This window comes from Mus pahari, chromosome 9 (genome assembly GCF_900095145.1).
Source record: "Mus pahari chromosome 9, PAHARI_EIJ_v1.1, whole genome shotgun sequence".
In the NCBI taxonomy this organism is placed as follows: Eukaryota; Metazoa; Chordata; class Mammalia; order Rodentia; family Muridae; genus Mus; species Mus pahari.
The window spans coordinates 5,261,070-5,279,575 of NC_034598.1; the positions used below are offsets into that span (position 1 = coordinate 5,261,070).

The 18,506-nt window shown below is 43.3% G+C and overlaps 1 protein-coding gene across 1 annotated transcript in view; it reads left to right on the forward strand.

The window, feature by feature from the left end:
- Lama4 (laminin subunit alpha 4) overlaps positions 1–18,506 on the forward strand; it is a 145,339-nt gene that overhangs the window by 50,732 nt on the left and 76,101 nt on the right. The window contains exons 5-8 of the mRNA XM_021204290.2: positions 8,018–8,232; positions 10,072–10,146; positions 11,923–12,074; positions 14,084–14,194. Coding sequence (XP_021059949.1) covers positions 8,018–8,232; positions 10,072–10,146; positions 11,923–12,074; positions 14,084–14,194 — 553 coding nt within the window. The remainder of the gene's footprint in view (positions 1–8,017; positions 8,233–10,071; positions 10,147–11,922; positions 12,075–14,083; positions 14,195–18,506) is intronic.

The window sequence follows — 18,506 nt, forward strand, 5'->3', positions numbered from 1 at the left end:
CCTGTGTCTCTCAGCATTCTGAAACTCAAACACAGCCACAGCTTGTGGTAAAGAAAAGAGATCTCTATGCTGCTATACTAACTTTTAAAAGTATCAGATGTAGGTAATTCTTGAACCTTTCCATTAAAGTTACAGGCAGGAAATGGAAGCTGAGGACCCAAATGGTTATCATTCTATAGGAGGATTGGCAAAGGAGATGACATGGGGTGGTTAATTAATATTTGTGACACAATTATGCATACCTCCTTATTTGGAGACAGAAATACAAGGCACACAATTTATTCATTCTCTGGCTCTGTAGATCTGAGATGATTGTGTACCCAGCTAGGGTGGGGCTTTGTCTCCTGTGTTTGAAGTTAAATTCTGTATAGTTTGGTTAGGACAAAGCGTATTGCTAATGGGTCTCTTCAGTGTCTTCCAGGAGGAGTCAATGGCTCCCCTGATCAAGTGCCAGACTGGTACACATAAGACTTCCGTGGGGAAACAGGGGTTCCCACCCTGATACAGCATGCCCACTACAGACACATGATTGCAGATAAATAATTACCCTGAACACATCAGTAGCTTGTGGGATCTGCCATTACCCTGTAAGCCAGGATCTGATATGATGTTTATATTGCCCTGGAAAATTTATGTTGTAGAAAGAACTCTAGTTGCATATTATATGGTAGAGGAATTCTAAACAGTATGCCACAGAGATATTTGCATGGCCATGTTTATTACTGCACTATTCACAGTGCAAAGGTATGGAAGCAGCCAAGAGCTCTATCAGTGGATAAGTAGATAAGGCAATGCACATTTATGCAACAGAATTTTATTCAGGTCTTAAGCAGAACTAAATTATGACATTTGTAGGGGAGAATGGATAAAACTGGATAAAGGCAATTATGTTTAGCAAACTGAGCCAGATGGAAAAGATGGGCTCTTGTGTGTTTTTCTCAGAACATAGACTTAAATGGGCATGTGCAGGTGCAAGTGTATGTGACATGAAAATAGAAACAGAATTAAGAAGAGGGAAAGAAAACGCGTAAGGCCAGTGTATACACACACACACACACACACACACACACACACACACAAAACCCTAGTGATATATATATCACGAAAACAGAAGGCAGGACTGTTTGGGAAGGAAGGAGATCAAGAGGGTGAGGAGAAGGCAGATAAGGGAGGACACTGGAGCGGCAGATTTTTTACAAGTATAAGTGTGTGTGTGTGTGTGTGTGTGTGTGTGTGTGTAACAGAGAGAGAGAAAATACGCCATGACAAACCCATTACTTTTCATGTTAAAATTTAATTAAAAATAAAATACATAAAAATTTAACGTTTATTTAAAGACTAGAAAGAGCACTAGTTTTGGAAGTAGAAGGTGGGTGTTACAGAGATCCATCACTGGGCTATGTCCAGACCACTCCGTGATGCTCTGGGGAAGTTATTTGACTTCTCTCAGTGTTAATTCCCACTCCCACACAATGGGGGAAAGGCAAGAACCTACCTCATACCTGTACTGTGAGATAATATTGCCAGGGGTGAAGGACAGCCCCTGGAACTGTAAAGGCTCAATGACAGGTAGCTGGTGGCAAGCAAGCCATTGTATCTACTGACTCATGGTCATCACTGGCATCAGGTGTGCCTGGGATGAGTTGACTTGTCTTCCTGAGTCCCTTTCCTTTGACATTGTGAGGGCATTAGTATCACCCCTACTCACCTCTTACATCCTCCCTGACTTACATCGTCACTAGTCAGCCCTGCAACCACTCTGAGAGGAGGTCACATTTTGTCATTGTGCTGATGAGGAAACTGTGCCAAGGGACTTGTCTGAAGCCACATTATGGGAAGGGGACAGTAGGGAGTCAGGATTTGAACACTTGGGGTAAACACATTCAAGTTATTGTTATATCTTTGCACTGGTTTTCCCAAATGCTCTCCTGTTTAAGAGCATCATTTAAACAAAGCTCTGAGATGCAGTGGAGACATGCTAACCTCTTAGATCCTTCTGAAATGCACTGCATCCACCATCCACTATGGGACTAGAAGAAAGCTTCCCTTCCAGAATCTACCGCCTGCATGAAGTCAGTATAAGAAACTCTCTCAGCTCCATCTGCTCTTTCCTATTCTTCCTAACTCTCCCCCTCACACTCCATTCACCTAGAGAGAATGTGCAGAGGTCCTGTACATCAAAACATGGTCTCACAGTGCAGGGTGCAGTGGTTCTGGTATGAGTTCATCTAAGAGGCAGTCTCTTGTCCTTCAGGAATGTTGAGGCTAGGGGAGGAGACACCAGAAAAACCACTCACAAAAAAGCAGTAAACAGTAAGGACTAAAGCCAGGTGCAGGTACATACATACACTTGGAGTCCTACATACCTGAGGCAGGAGGCTTGAGCCTAGTTGGGGGCCAGCCAGAGCAACAAAGTAAGATACTACCTCACAATGCCACATCACAAACTCCCACTGCAAGTCCCACACTTCATCAAGACATCATGTGACACCTTGAGTTACTATTAATTTGAATCTAATTGCTTGTTGCTTTATAAAATATTAGTTATCTTGTATGTATAAAAGCTTGCCTGTATATATGTATATGCCTGAGGAGACTAGACACAAATATCAGATCCCTTGGAAGTGGAGTTGATGGTTGTGAGATAAAACTGTGTTGCTAACAGTAATAACTAGCTCTTATTGAATGATTTCTCTATGTGCTCACTGTATGAGTGCTTTTTGGCCAAATAGCTTTAAATGGAAGTTGGCTGCTGCTGTATATAATTGGGAAACTCACAAGCCTAAGTTTTGGGAAAGTTTGCTTTTCTCACTCCTATCCAGTGTGACCTTCAGTCCACAAGAGGCATACTTGAAAGGTGGGGGAGCTGACAGAGCCACGAGGAGACTTAATCTAAGTTCATAATGTTGTTTAGTGATAAATCCAATGTCAAAACCCAGAGACCTTGTACTCAATGCTGTTTTTCAGATCTTAAACTTATTTGGTCTCAGTGCTTCTGCCTCAGTGGTCCACATTGCCTTTAATCACATGCTTTTATTGTATACTTCCCTCCTCTCAATCTGGTGGCACTATAAGGAACATACTAAGACCCCCATGAATATTTCCCTTCCATGTAGGTGCTGTTGCTAGAGGATCAGAGGAGAATGGGGGGGGGGGGGAAACAAACCAAATCCAAAGTGAACTTAGTCCCCTAAAGTATACACAGGAAAATGACTCCAGCAAAGAGACACAAGCAGAGTGTACAGTGTCATCAGAGATGGCAATGATGACTTTAATGATGATGGCCTTAGATAGAGAAGAACAGTAAAGAAGATTCAGAAATTTGGCCCAATTCGCTCTAAAAGGCACCAAGTCTTTTGAACAACTATCAGTTTCCTATCATTTTCATAGAGTTCTGGGTGCTATTCTCTGCCTTGCTGCTGGCCTTTGGACTTCTAATCTTGAGCAGACTTACGTTTCTCTAGCCTTATTTCTCAGTCTTTGAAGCACATTTAGATGATGCCTGATCCCTAACATGGCTTTTCTCTCTTCAAGTACCTCCTTACTGACCCTCAAAGAGGACTAGAATATGACCTTCCCAGAAACATTTCTGTACATTTCTGTACGTTTTGGTTTTCTCAAGAAAGGCTTTCAGTGACAGCTGTGTACCCCTTGGGGACAAAGTAGAAGAGGAAGGAGGCACAACAATAGCTATAGATCAAAATTGCCCCCCACCCCTTTTTTAAGACTGAGCACGGTGACACAGGCCTGTAATCCTAGCATCTGGGAAGTGAAAGGAGAACCAGGAGGTCAAGGGTCAAGGTCATTCTTTGCTACATAGCAAGTTCAAGGTCAACCTAAGCTCTGTGTTTTCTTTACATGCAAGATGGATAAACCAGCATTGAATGAACCATAGATATAGATAGATAGATAGATAGATAGATAGATAGATAGATAGATAGATATAGATATAGATATCCCATATATCTCCATATAAATATGGGGTTTTAAAAGGGACAGTAAATAAGAAAACATGTGTACAGTAGCTCTGTAAAGTCCATAGGGCCCAACGTTTATCTTGTAATTTCAGAGTTGACTCTAAACCTACCACCAACAGATGGCCTTGAAACTCAGAGGTTTCCATTGTGATTGAGGCTATAATTTACAGGATACAAAACTTTGTTTTCCTCCATGTAGGGTTTGTGTGTGTGTGTGTACACACCCTATGTATGTATGTGCATATGGAGGCCAGAGGTCACTGAAGTTGGATTTTATTAATTCAGCTACACTAGCTGGCCAATGAGCTCCAAGAATCTACTCATCTCCATCTCGCCCATCCTGGGATCACATGCGCGTGCGACCATGCAGGCTCTAATTTATGTGCACACTAAAAGTTAAACCGGGGCCTCCTGTTTGCACAGCAAGTACTAACCACCTGAACCATCTCCAGACCGATCTCCATTGCTTTTCCTTTTATGGAAAGTCAGGAGACAACCTATAGTGATCAAGTGGGGTGGAATCAACAGAGAAAACAAAGCGATTGGCATCTGGCCTTCATGAGCCAACCAACACCTGCCACTCCACCCCAAGACCTCAAGATTCCCAGCTGTACACTGAAGTGAATCTGAATCCAATTTCAATGAACCTAGACTTGTAGTCTAATATTTTCTGTTTGGTGAACTGCAGCAAAGGATAGAAATGCAATTCAGTCACATTCTCCATAGATGAATAATTTATGCTGGCTGGGAGACCAAAGGCCATAGAAATCTGAGGCACAAAGACATGAGGAAATATGAATAACAAAGCTCAGTGGACATTTCCTCTCCGGGTGTTTCTTTGTGGAGTGCGTAGAACTTACATCCATCCTCATCTTTTTCATAGGCTCGAAGAGAGCATTATATTATGTTTAATTCATTTCCTGTTCTTTCACAAAAGGAGCCATGTGGTTTTCCTCTTCCTGCCTGCCCCTATGCCTTACACAAAATAGGCATGAATTGTCCCTCTGTTGGGTGAATTTATTTATTCATTCATAACAGTGGCAGTGTGGTGCAATGTAGAGCAAGGGAAAGAACATCAGGGTTCAAAGGTTTGGGCCTTGAACTGTGATCTCCCATGTGATCCAGAAAACCTGGAGTAGCCTCTGGGCCTCAGAATGCTAGGTGTGAGAGGTCTTTCTTCCAGCTGTCAGTGGAAACTGAAGGAGCCAACACAGAAGCTCTAAGACGCCATCTCAGACATGCAACGGACATAGACTGACAGATACCAATACTACAGACAGACATCAGAAATAGGCTGAGAGACCACACACCACAAGTTGATCAATAGTGTGGTCAGGGGATCCTGGAGTTACATATGATTCATTTGCACTCATTGATCCTTTTCCCAAAGGTTCTGAATCGTGGGTCTCATACCTCAAAAGGAAAGCTTTTTCTAATGTAGAATCTTATTATGACTGGCCTGATGGTTTGATCTCTTTGGAAAGGTCTCCCTTACTGTCCACTCCCAACACAACATCCATAGACCTATCCAGCCACAGCCATCTCTGCTCTTTCAGATCCGTTTTAAGAATGGCCAACACCGAAGAGAGGCAGGCCCCTTGGTCTTGCAAACTTTATATGACCCAGCACAGGGGAATGCCAGGGTCAAGAAGTGGGAGTGGATGGGGAGGGGAGCAGGGGCAGGGGGAGGGTATAGGGAACTTTTGGGATAGCATTTGAAGTGTAAATAAAGAAAATATCTAATAAAAAAAAAAAAGAATGGCCAACACCACTTCTTTCCACATCACTTTCATGACACTCAGAATCCTCCCCTAGCTTTCACTTTATGTGATTCCTCTTCATATGAAACCTGATTCCTCTGTCTGACCATCAGCTCCACTGAGGAGAGACTATACGTTACTTCCAATGCCTCCCATGCTGCCTTCATCTACTCTTAGTCCCTCATCCACTCTAGCTTTAGGCTCTGCAGCAAAGGCTGTTCCACAGTCATCCAGCAAACATGTATAGTTTAACCTTGACTTTCTCTGCTGGTCCCTAGAAAAGCACTGCTGCATCAGAATCCAAAGTCCTACTTTTTCCTTCAAAAGTAAGAGCTGCCAGCCCAACTCCTTTGTTCCCTAACAGTCTGGTAACAAATAACTGGAGCCTATGGGCAGGTGTCCCCTTAAATGAAGCCAGCAGTCTTATCTCTCAAAACAGGGTCTCTTATAGCACCTTCGGGGAAGAAGGCATTTTTGTCTCCAGACAGGAATCTTCACCCAGAGCACAGAGTTTGGTTTATGAGTGAAGGTTTGGGTGTCCCCCTTAAAGGCTACTATGATATAGACATTGGCTCTTCTTCCTCAGTAAATGCAGTAGGCACTGGTCTCTGCTAGTCTGCATGCTAAAGCACCTAGAAGAACAGAAGTGGGGATTCAACTCTGATTACTTCTGGGGTTGTCAGGTCTGTCACATACTTTGTGTCCAGACTTCGTTCAATCACAAGACAGAAGCCAGCAGATAAGAGTCTGGTCTGCTGCCCTTCTATGACTTTCAAGCATAGACTGACAGATACCAATACTACAATCTGTGCTAGCTAGTTTTATGTTAACTGACACAAGCTAGTGTCATCTGAAAGAAGGGAACATCAATTGAGAATATCAGATCTAGCCGTAGGGCATTTTCTTAATTAGTGACTGATGAAGGAGGGCCCAGTCCACTGTGGGTGGTCCCATCCCTAAGAAAGCAGGCTGAGAAATCTATGATATTCAAGACAGTAAGCAGAGTTCTCCATGGCCTCTATATAAGCTCCTACCCTCAAGTTCCTGCCCTTCTTGAGTACCCATCTGTCCTGCCTTCCTTCAGTGATGGACTGTGATGTGGAAGTATAAGCACCCCGAAATTTCCTCCACAATTTGCTTTTGGTCATGGTACTTCATCATAGCAAAAGTAACCCTAACTAGGACAGTTTCCAAGGAACTAATTCCAATTTGGTCCCTTTAGGCTAGGAGAGCGTTCAGCACTGACTTGGTTGCTTGAACAATTCATTATAGCAGGGCAGGTTATGATTTGGTTCACAGTAGAGGAGCCACTAACATTTTGACCAGGCTCTTATTCAGCCAATGAGCTTCCGGCCTGGGTATTCCTTCCCCAAGAGGTATAGGATCCCAGGTTCACCCCAAATAAAGCATATGCATTCACATCCACCATCAAATAAAGCAATACAAACAAGCAAGGATCATCTCAGAGAGCTGCTTCATTAATGACTGCCACAGGAAAGGCCTTCCCCTTAAAGAGCCTTGTCTAAAACTCCCAAAGAAGGCTTTCTTTGCTCCAGCCACTCCCATACTCTCAGCATTTGCTCCTAACCAGGCCAGATTCTGTTAGTCCTGGGCTCCGCCTTCCCCTTTCCTGCCTGGAGAATGGACACCCTGAGGGAAAATGTAGACAGCAGCTATTCCAGACTTCCCTTCTAACTTCCCCGCCTGGCGGTTAACCAGCAGCACCTGGGGACCAAGAGAGGCGACCTGAAACCACTGTAGACTCCAAGTTTTGGACTTTGTCCTGCCTCCTCCTGGTGATCAGGCACCCTTGGAAGAGAGGTAGAATGCAGTACTACAACATGTGACGCCACCCATCACATGCCAGCCTTGCACACCAATCCCCAAGATTACCAACCATGCCCTCACACTAATTTCATCAAGACACTCAAATCTGAGTGGTCTACAACACATTGAGAAAGAGCAGTTCCTTAAAAATCAAAATATCTCTAAAGGTGGGGACGTAATGCCTATAATCTTAGCAGTTGACAAGCCGAGGCAGAATAATGAATTATGAGTTCAAGACCAGCTTTGGCTATATAGGGACACACAAAATCAAAATAAATATGCAAATAAATAAATTTTTAGAAGTCTGGTCATATTAACAAATGGGAGAGTCGAAATGAATTCCAGGTAGACATCTACAAATATTCACTATTTCTTCTATGTAGGGAAGATTTTTTTTTAAACAATGAAATGACTATGAATGCTAAGAAATTTAACATGCTTAACACCTTTCAGATGTGCTCCTGGTTACTATGGAAACCCCTTACTCATTGGAAGCACCTGTAAGAAATGTGACTGCAGTGGAAATTCGGATCCCAACCTGATCTTTGAAGACTGCGATGAAATCACTGGCCAGTGTAGGAACTGCTTACGAAATACCACCGGATTCAAGTGTGAACGCTGTGCTCCTGGTTACTATGGAGATGCCAGGACCGCCAAGAACTGTGCAGGTACAGATCCCAAGCCCCTCAGCCAGCTGCGTGGCCAGCACAGCTCTCCACCAGGACTGACTTAGGTGAAGAATTTCTGATGAGGAAATATTTCCAATGTCCTCCTGACATTTATCTAGAGCAATATACATCAAAATTTACCCCAGTTACACTTCTCATCGAGGCTACCCAATGAACCTTAGCTCGAGGGTAGATGTTCACAAGAGACATCAGCGGAGTGATTTCTGTCTTATTCTATTCACATTGGTGATTTTGATCGAAGGGAAAGTGGTATCTGGTGTGGCTCAAGTGAGTTATTCTGTACTGGAAGCTGTCTCATCTCTCACTTATGCTTAATGACTAACATTCCCTTTGAGTAAATTTGCAAAGCATGAACACACATGGCCCCCTAGATTTCCTCAGATTGTCAGTCAGTATCTCTCTGAGAGTGTAAGAAATCTAATGGTTTAGACTTCAGTTCGATTGCAGTGTGCACTTCTCTACATTTGCGGCATAGACTGAAGCTCTGCAGAAGGGAAGTTAAACTGCTTTTGTTCCAGAGGAAGCGGGCCTGAAGCTGAGTGCTTCTCCCTGATTGGCTCTTAGGAAGGACAGGGGAGAAGGGGGCCTTGGGTGCTTACAGCACGCATTCTGGAAAACCCCTGGTGAAAGAATCACTTGAAAGACTGACAAAGGGAAGAGTTTAAAATTGAGGAGAATGCACTTGTGACCTGGGCACAATGAAAATAAGCGTACCTGCAGAGCCACAAAGAAGACTGTCCAGTCAGTCAGACTGGGGGTCGGGGACCTTAGAAGTGCTGTCAGAAAAAATAAAGCCTTAGAAATTGGCACCATTATTCTCAAAGCAGTACCAAGCCTGTATTTAAATAACGGTGCAGACCACTCCTAGATGACACTGTGTGGGAAGCCATAGAGCACGATCTTGCAGAGGGGTCTAATAAGTCTGCATTGTGTGGAGCCCCGCATAGCTGACGTGTAATAAGTGATGTGCCCCTTGGAGCTAATCTGCTATGATCATTCTGTTAGGGGAACTCACAGTTTTATTGCAACTTGTGACCAGCTTAGGATAGTTTAGGAATTCTTCTTAAAATGTTACAAATTTACTTCCACACAAAAACTCAGAGGGGATTGGGAGTGTAACTCAGTGGTAAACCATATTGTTGGCTCAATCCCCACCCTTGTCAGCTCCCCACCCTGGGGTTAAATCAAAAAAAAAAAAATAGCAAAAAATGAAAAGCCAGATAAGATTGGATTTTGTTTTTATAAAGGCATTACAGAAAGCCGTCAGTAGGTGAAAGCCTTTAAAATTCATGTAAATGTGGTCCCAATTCTTTCCTGAATTATGCCTAGCATCCATTCCCTAGATACCTCTCTTTTGGAGTTTGGAGTCAGTCTTGCCAGGGGTCAAAGCTTAGGAGGCAAGCATTGCTGCTGTGCCTCCTCACTGTCCGCTCTGGGATCTTCCCTCACACCTGGCAGGGACCTCCCTGCTGTGGAGACTGAGGAAAGGAGAATGCTGAGCTCTGTGGCCATTGTTTCCTTGTGAAAATTTCCTGGGCCTTTTGGGACTGCAGCATAGCATCCTAAAGACTTGGGAAAAGAATCCTAGGGCAGCAAGATTTTTGCTTCCAGTCATATTTTTAACATTTCTCTTACCTGCATTGAACTAGCTAGAGGGCATTATCTTGATATCAGACTCCATACTCTTCAGGATAAATATAATTAATCCCCATTGCAGGATGGCACACCAGTAGCCAGTATTTCTGGAAACCATGGAAACACCGTCTTGTTTTAGGCGTTAGAAGATGGCTCCTTACGCTGTGTTTCTGTCTTCCACAGTGTGCAACTGTGGGGGTGGCCCGTGTGACAGCGTAACCGGAGAGTGCTTGGAAGAAGGATTTGAAGTCCCTACAGGCAAGAACTGCCCAACTATAAGGAAAAGTAGCAGACCTCAATGACTAACCCACTCTCTCTAATATGCCACAGGTCTTGCAACCCATTTGTAGTTTTAAAAAATATCGAAAATATGGAAGAAAAGAACTGATTCCAACAAGATATCCTCTGACGTCCACACGCACGCTGAGGTGCACACGCATATTTGCACACACACACGCGCACACACACACACCACAATAAGTAGTAAATGTATTTTAAAACCGTAAAGATGGATGTGATATCACTTACCCTGGAAGGGTTTCACGCCCACCCCTGGTTTAGCAGCTGGTATTTGCTCCAGGGTAACAGACCTTGTGCAAAGGTCCCTGGTGACCTCCATCTCATTCAGCAGTGAGGCAGTTTTTGCTGACCTCACTCTGAGACTTTAGACATCTTACATCTTCACACTCAGCTCTCAGGACAGAGCCCTTTCTGAGTCCTCGGCTGACTGGTGCTTCCTGGCGCTTCCAGGCAGCTGTAGAAACTGAAAGACCAGGAGACTTAAGTAGCTCTTCCCAACTCACCCAAATGTGAAGCCTGACCAGAAGAAAACTGACAAGGAGTTACAAAGTAGAGCTGCCTTCTCTTTTGCCTAAATTGCTCTGTCACTCACGAGCAACAAAAATTTTTGTCTCAAAGAGTAGTTGAACATTATGCATCCCTTCCTCCAAGGAAAAATATATTGGTCCCAAAAAGTCCTTGTGGGTAGAAGAGATTATAAAGCTGCCAGTTTATCATCTCTTAGAAGTTGCCTGAGATGTGAGACACAGCAGGGCAAAGTCTGCAGTTATCAACTACAGCATCCTGGACCAGCTCCATTTAAAGGAGGCCAGATGCCTACATAGCCTTAAACATTTTCTTCAGCAGCCTGAAGTGTTGTCTGGGGACTTATTTTCTAAGGGAGATTAAAGGTAGTACTATGTTAATGACAAATTAACAAATTAGCATGCATTAACCCTTTAGTGTCTGACAACTCTGCAGGAAATAGCAGAGCCTATGGGAAGGAGTTTGGGAATTGGCAAGGTGCAGAGAGGCCAGGATAGGGTTCAAGGCTTGGTGTGTGTTCTTTTTGATTATGACCATGGAGGGCAGCTGGGTCCTGGGTGGGGTTCACAGTGTGAAAGGTGAGGAGAAGAAACTGGGGCTGGTCTTTTGAGCATGCCCAGGTTTAGTCTCAGCTTTAGCACCTACCTCAGAGACCAGGTCATGACATTAGCCAACAAGTGTACCCTCCAGTCCTGCTCTGAGGACTTGTTCATCTAGACACGGTGGGGGTGGGGGGCATGGAGAGGAGCCAAGCCCTCCCTGGGGGAGGCAAAGGCAGGTGCAGCATTCCTGGACTGACAGAGAGAAGCTGATGAGAAAAGAATGATGCTTGGCCCCTAGCCTGCTCTACCAGCTGCCACCAAGCAAAGACAGGAAGCTGACAGGATCAGAATCTGGGGGTTAGGGAGACCGTGACTAATAGGAAAAGTGATAAGGGCTTCTTCTCTACCTATCCTATAATAGTCCTTTCTGTCAGCAATTAGTGTTCTTATTAACCTGCTGTCCCAATGCCTGGTTCTCGTTATGTTTTAAGTGAGACTCCTGCCCGATGTATGGCTTGCTTTGGAAAAGACTGGTTCTATATGGCCATATCAATTTCTTGGGAAACAAAAATAAACGTGGTACTAACCAAGGGGGTCCATATTGAAGCCATATGAATCCAGGCTTCCTTTTGGCTCTGCAGAAATGACATTCCTATTTCATCTCCAGGCTGTGATAAGTGCGTCTGGGACTTGACCGATGACCTGCGATTAGCAGCGCTCTCTATCGAAGAGAGCAAATCCGGGCTGCTGAGCGTGTCCTCTGGCGCTGCGGCGCATAGACACGTGACCGACATGAACTCTACCATCCACCTCCTCAAAGTATGCTGAATGTTGCTCTTTTTGTCTGCTCTTTTCACTGTAGTTCCACAGGCTCCCTCTTAGCAACCTCCATGACCTGTTGGCATCTGAGCTCCATGGCTATATGGTGTAGGTTCAACATATAATACCCAGTTACATGAAGAGTTATGAAAAGTTCACACTAATCGTGAGCTAAGACCTCAATCAAAAGCAGTAGACTTATGTAAGAGAGTCCGTGAAAAACGAAATGACTAAAAGATTAATATCTACATGAGAAACTTTTATTTTCAAAGCCGTGCATTTATTATTCAAGTGCAAGTCTGCCCCGGTATAGCTTAGTTCAGTTTGCAGGGTTTGGGGGAGTTTTATCTAAAACCTCCTTCCCTGCTTCCAATTTTTCCTTCTTACATTTGTTCTCTCTTGTTTTTCCAGTCTCTCAATCTCTTTGGGAAACACACATACATACACACACATCCTCAAACCCACAAACATATACATATATATGTTTGTTCTCATACCTCTACAGAGCAAAGAAGTTAAAGGCCAGCAATGGAAAAAATAAAAATAAATAGATAAAAATAAAAATTAAAAAAAAAATCTCGCCCATCTAAGTTTCAAAAGGCCTTTCTTCCATAATGGACCTCCATCACAACCAATGGATGTTTTTATAAACAACAGTGTTCAGTGAAAAGCCATCAGATTTAATACCAGCACACCGATTTATTCTCTTAGTCAAGCTAACATAATGGTTAAGATTGTTTTGCCCACACCCCAGCTCTGCCCATTGCTCCGTGAGATCAGGAATGTTAATCTCTGCTTCTCAGTGTCCCCAGGTAGACATGAGGAAGGGGTACCAGGGGAGCTAGGATATATAGAACCATTAAAACAGTACCTGGCATAAGTGTTTATTACTCTTTGGAGGTTCAAATATCCACAATTGACTGAAAATGTGTAGAGCAGACTAAAATAGTATCCCAAACTGTAGTGCTATGTAGGATCTTAGTGAGCACTCAGAACTGCTTTGCCAAACTCCCCTGCGTAGACACATAAGAGCATTAATTCTCAAAGACTCGCCTGGACCCAGGGCAGTGGATCCATAAGGCACACCTAAGGGACTTAATCCAAAGTAGCCCCGGGACAGCAACATTTCTATCAACCTTCTAAAAAATGCAAAGGGGGGGTGACAATGATGCAAAATAAAGAGAATTGATCTCTTTATACCCAGAAGAGGAAAATGTGTTTCTAAAATCCATTTTCTTTGATCCTGATTACATGGTAAGTTTCTCTAAGACCCAATCAGATTGAAGTTTGCCAGATTCCCAGGGCCACCTCCATCCTAACTATAGTGTTTTCAACAATAGAGAAGGGAGTTCCTTCCCTGCAGTCAGCTCAGTGCCTGGCCAGAGGTGGCTGAACCATATTAAATGGCAGATTTTCAGTTCCCAGAGCTATATACCCAACCCTTAACAGAATTCTGCAGCAGTCTGTGATCAGTCTATTAAGAACAGAGAACATGGGCTGGAGAAATGGCTTAGTGGTTAAGAACACTGACTGCTCTTGCAGAGGACCTGAGTTCCATTCCTAGCACCCACATGGAGGTTCACAACTATCTGTAACTCCAGATTCCAGGGAATCTAATGCCCTCTCTGGCCTCCTAGACATTGCACATACATCGTGCAGACAAAACAACCATACACATACAATAAAATATATTTTAAAAGAAACGAGTAGAAGCTACAATCTACCTAAATCTCCTATATTGAAAGAGCCATGTACTCAGTCTCTGGGGTCTGAGCAACTTAATGGTGCTCAGCAACTTAATGGTGTTCTTACTGATAACCAGAGTTAAGTTCCTAGCACCCATGATGAGCGGCTTACAATCACCACTAACTCCAGCTCCAGGGAATCCAACACCCTCTTCTGGCCACTGAACACTGCACTCATTCCTAAATTCACACTAAGATATACACAAATATTTAATCTAAGGATAAATAAAAATAAAATATTTTTTAACCCTTTTCCCCCCACAGACAAGGTTGTCAGAAAGAGAAAACCAGTATACCCTAAGAAAGATACAGATAAACAACTCAGAGAACACACTGAGAAGCCTCCTGCCTGATGTAGAGGAACTCAATGAGAAGGTATGTGTTCCGAGTCTGTGCCTGTGGTGTGTTAAACTTCTCCCGGGGAGATACAACACACATGTCTATTCACCCCTGATACTACCGAAGTCCAAAGTTACTTATAGGGATATGGATGAAGAGTGATTTACAGGAGCATAAATTATTCTAAACAGCTTACATTACCAAGGCCCACCACAGCATGGCTGGTATCTTACAAAGTTGGGAACCTGAAACACTATGCAGCCTGCAGGTTGCTCAACAGGTTGGAGAGGGTTCTTTCCCAGTGATTCAGTTGGTCTAAACCTCTTCCAGGCACCTCAGTTGGTTTCTGTTTCTTGCAGGTCTGGTCTGAGGGTCTTCTTTGCACCTAAACTCAATTTATCTGAGGGGGGACTCTCAGCTTTTATTGTTTATTCTGACAAGGAGGGTCCTGGTGAATCTGGTCTGTTTCAGGAACTTCCTGAATGTATTTGAGTTGGGTTTGGTTTGGTTTGGTTTGGTTTGGCTTGGTTTTGGTTTGGTTTGGTTTGGGTTTTTTCCTGCTTACAGAGCTTCTCTATATTGAATGCTTCAATCTAGTAGGAAACTTTTAAACTACAGGGTCAACCTTGAAGAATACAGTTAGCCTGGATAAGTCTAGTGAATCACAAGCAATGAGGCTCTTAAAAGCCCAAGGAAAGTTCTGTAACCCTTGAGTGTCTCAAAAAATTCAAGACTATATCTACAGTGAAATTTGATAAAGGGCATCTTCCTGTTTGCATAGAACTGTACAGATAAGAGCTATCAAGCATCCCAGGAATGTTCTTTATTGTATATAATAAACACTTTAAATGTTAATAAAAAGAAAGAAAGAAATTAGCTGGTAAAAATTTGCCACACAAGCCTAACAACCCGAGTTTAGTTCTTAGAACCCATGTGGAGTGAGCTCACTTTTAAAAGTTTTTATTTTAATTCTGCATGCATGCCACATGTGTGCATGCACACATACAAATAATAACAATAAATTAATTTTTTTAAAAAAAATCAAAGTTCAGCCTTTACATCTGTCTTAGTCAGAGTTTCTATTCCTGCACAAAACACCATGACCAAGAAGCAAGTTGGGGAAGAAAGGGTTTATTCAGCTTATAGTTCCACACTGCTGTTCATCACCAAAGGAGGGAAGGACTGGACCTCAAGCAGATCAGGAAGCAGGAGCTGATGCAGAGGCCATGGAGGAATGTTACTTACTGGCTTGCTTCCCCTGGCTTGCTCAGCTTTCTTTCTTTCTTTTTTTTTTTTTTTTTTTTTTTTTTTTTTTTTAACATTCTGCTTAGGAATCTCTTTTTCTTTTTCTTTTTTTTAATTAGATACTTTATTTATTTACATTTCAAATGTTATCCCCTTTCCTAATTTACCCTCTGAAAATCTCCTATCCCCTCCCCACATGCCCTGCTCACCAACTCTCCCTCTCCTGTTTCCTGGCCCTGGCATTCCCCTATACTGGGGCATAGAACCATCACAGGACCAAGGGCCTCTCCTCCCATTGATGAGCGACTAGGCCATCCTCTGCTACTTATGCAGTTAGAGCCATGAGTCCCACCATGTGTTTTCTTTGGTTGGTGGTTTAGTCCCAGGGAGCTCTGGGGGTACCAGTTCATATTGTTGTTCCTCCTATGGGGCTGCAAACCCCTTCATCAGCTTGCTTTCTTATAGAACCCAAGACTACCAGCCCAGGAATGGCACCACCCACAATGGACCCTCCCCCAATTGAGAAAAAATGCTTTATAGCTGGACCTCATGGAGACATTTCCTCAACTGAAGCTCCTTTCTCTGTGGTAACTCCAGCTTGTTTCAAGTTGAAACACAAAACCAGCCAGTACAACATCATAAATTAAAATGAACTTCAGGTAGATTAGAGTCAAGAATAAATTTCAAGTTCACAGGAAAATAGAATCAAGCAATTATTAACACCAAGAGGAAATGGCATATCATAAATACAGTATGAAGATCCGAAAAAAATATAGACAATAGATGTGACAAGTTACAATTTCAATTCTCAGAGAAACACTAAATAAATATTTAAATAGACTGAGAAAAATACTCAGAGAGAAACATGGCTTATGAAAACTCACACAAGGCTGGAGAGAGTTAGTCAGTGATTCAGGGTACTTACTGCGCTTGCAGAGGTCTCAGGTTCTGTTCTTAGTGTCCACACAGCAGCTACAACTGTCTATAACTGCAGTCTCCGGGGATTCAGCACCCTCTTCTGACCTCTGGGCACCAGGCATACATGCTGTACTTTCCTTGTGAATACTCCTTCCCACAGTGATTGAGACCATAGTAATAGGGCCTCAAACTTGACATTTCGTACCTCTATCCCATGGGTTCCATAGGGTCAAAATCCCACAAATTCTATTCGTCTCAGGTCACTGGGGTTTGGAGTAGTTGGGGTTTGAGAGGTATATTATTATTGTTGTTTGTTTGCCAACTTCCATATCTAAGTCTTCTGACCCCCATTTGGAAATCCCTACAATCATTTCACGCCATTTACCCCTAAGAATACCATGAAGGATGCCCATGTATCTGTGGTTACAACGAACCCATGCTCCAAAGGCTTTTTCTGTTGCTACTGCTGATGAGTCCCATATAGAAAATACCAAAGACCAGGGCAAGGTTCTATTCCCCTGTGCGCCCAAGCCTATAATGCCCAAGGTGGAGAGAGCATGGTGGCCTACAGGCAGAGGTAGAAACAGCAGTTCCTCCCAATGCCAGTCTTTCACCTCACTCTATGGGTCCTAAAAGTCTGCAATGGAGGCCATAGTGACAGAGATCAGTTACCCCATTCTTTCACCCACACAGAGGGGTACCTACATATCAGCTCATGCAAAAAATGTCATAAAGGATGTGCCGGAAAAATATTAAAAGTCTCAGCCTGGGATTTTACCCACCTTAGACCATTTATGTTCCAAGGTGAAAGATAGCTTGTGTGCCTAGGCAGCCCAACAGCTGGGCAACTGCCTACCCTCCATGCTGTTAGACTCTACCTTCCTATCCATAACCCAAGTTATTACTTACTGTGTTTCATCTGGGCTGCTCTGAGCCCTAATTGGCCAGCCCACATGGCCGAGTTTCTATGACTTACCTAACCATGGCAGCTCTCCTTCCTCCTCTCATGCAGTCTTCTTTTCTCCTATGGGAGTTTCCTTCTGCTTCTCCCAAACCTGTCAAACCTTAACCCCACCTGTCTCTTCTGCCTAGCTATTGGCATCTTTATTCACTAACCACAATTAACTGGAGGCAGGGTCACTCAACATCTTACATGCAGCTTCTCTGTCTCTGGGGCACCAATTCTGGGGACCCCAAATTAGCATTAGAATACAAGCAGCATTAGGCAAACCCACTACAGGAAATATATCAAAAGCATCTGACCCTTCCAAAAGGACAGGATGGTAAAACTGTGTTTCTGGTCCAGAAGCATTAAAGACCTATCATTTCACAGTTACTGTGACAGGTGCTAAGAGACTTGAAGTAAACATGGGCCCTGCTCTCAAGGTGCCACAGTCTAGCAGGGAGCAGGTACCCTTTTTTTTAAATGATGTACCATTTAGCAATGGGTCCTGGTACAGGAGAAACTATAAGTCTGAGGAACAAACATCGAATCCTCTCATTAGGGAAGGTTGCCTTGGGTGTTGAGAGTCGCTAGGAGTTTATAGAGAACTTCTAAGCAGGAGAAATGTGCCATAATACAAAGATGTGAAAATTATATATTTTCTTGGCACCTGAAGAATATTGACCTTGGCCTTGAAGTTGGTTTAAGTCTAAGACAATAGGCAAGAATTAACAGTTAAAGATATCACCAGCTAGACCATGAAGAACCATTGCCTGACATAGTCAGAGAAGTATGGCTTTCAAACATCGAGGCATTGAAGTATTCACAGCACAACAGCTGATCAGGTTTGCATTTCAGAAGTATTTCTTCTTCTGTAGAGAGAATAGACTTGGTCCAGAAAGAGTGTGAAGGTGGGGTGCAATGGGAGACTGCCACAGGAGATGGCAAAAGAGAGATTGTGGTTCCTTCCTTGCCTTCACTTGAAAAGGAGTGTGATGGATGGAGACTGGGGAGATGTAAGAGGAGAGAAGCAAGGATGACAGGTAGGATAAAATGGGTCGCATGACCAATTAGAAGTCATATGACCAAGTAGAAGTCATGTGACCAATTAGAAGTCATGTGACCAAGTAGAAGTCATGTGACTGCAATGGGTTGTGCTGTGAGATTGAGAATCCACAAATGGGACTTCATAAAATTGCAAAGCTTCTGTAAGGCAAAAGACACTGTCAATAAGACAAAAAG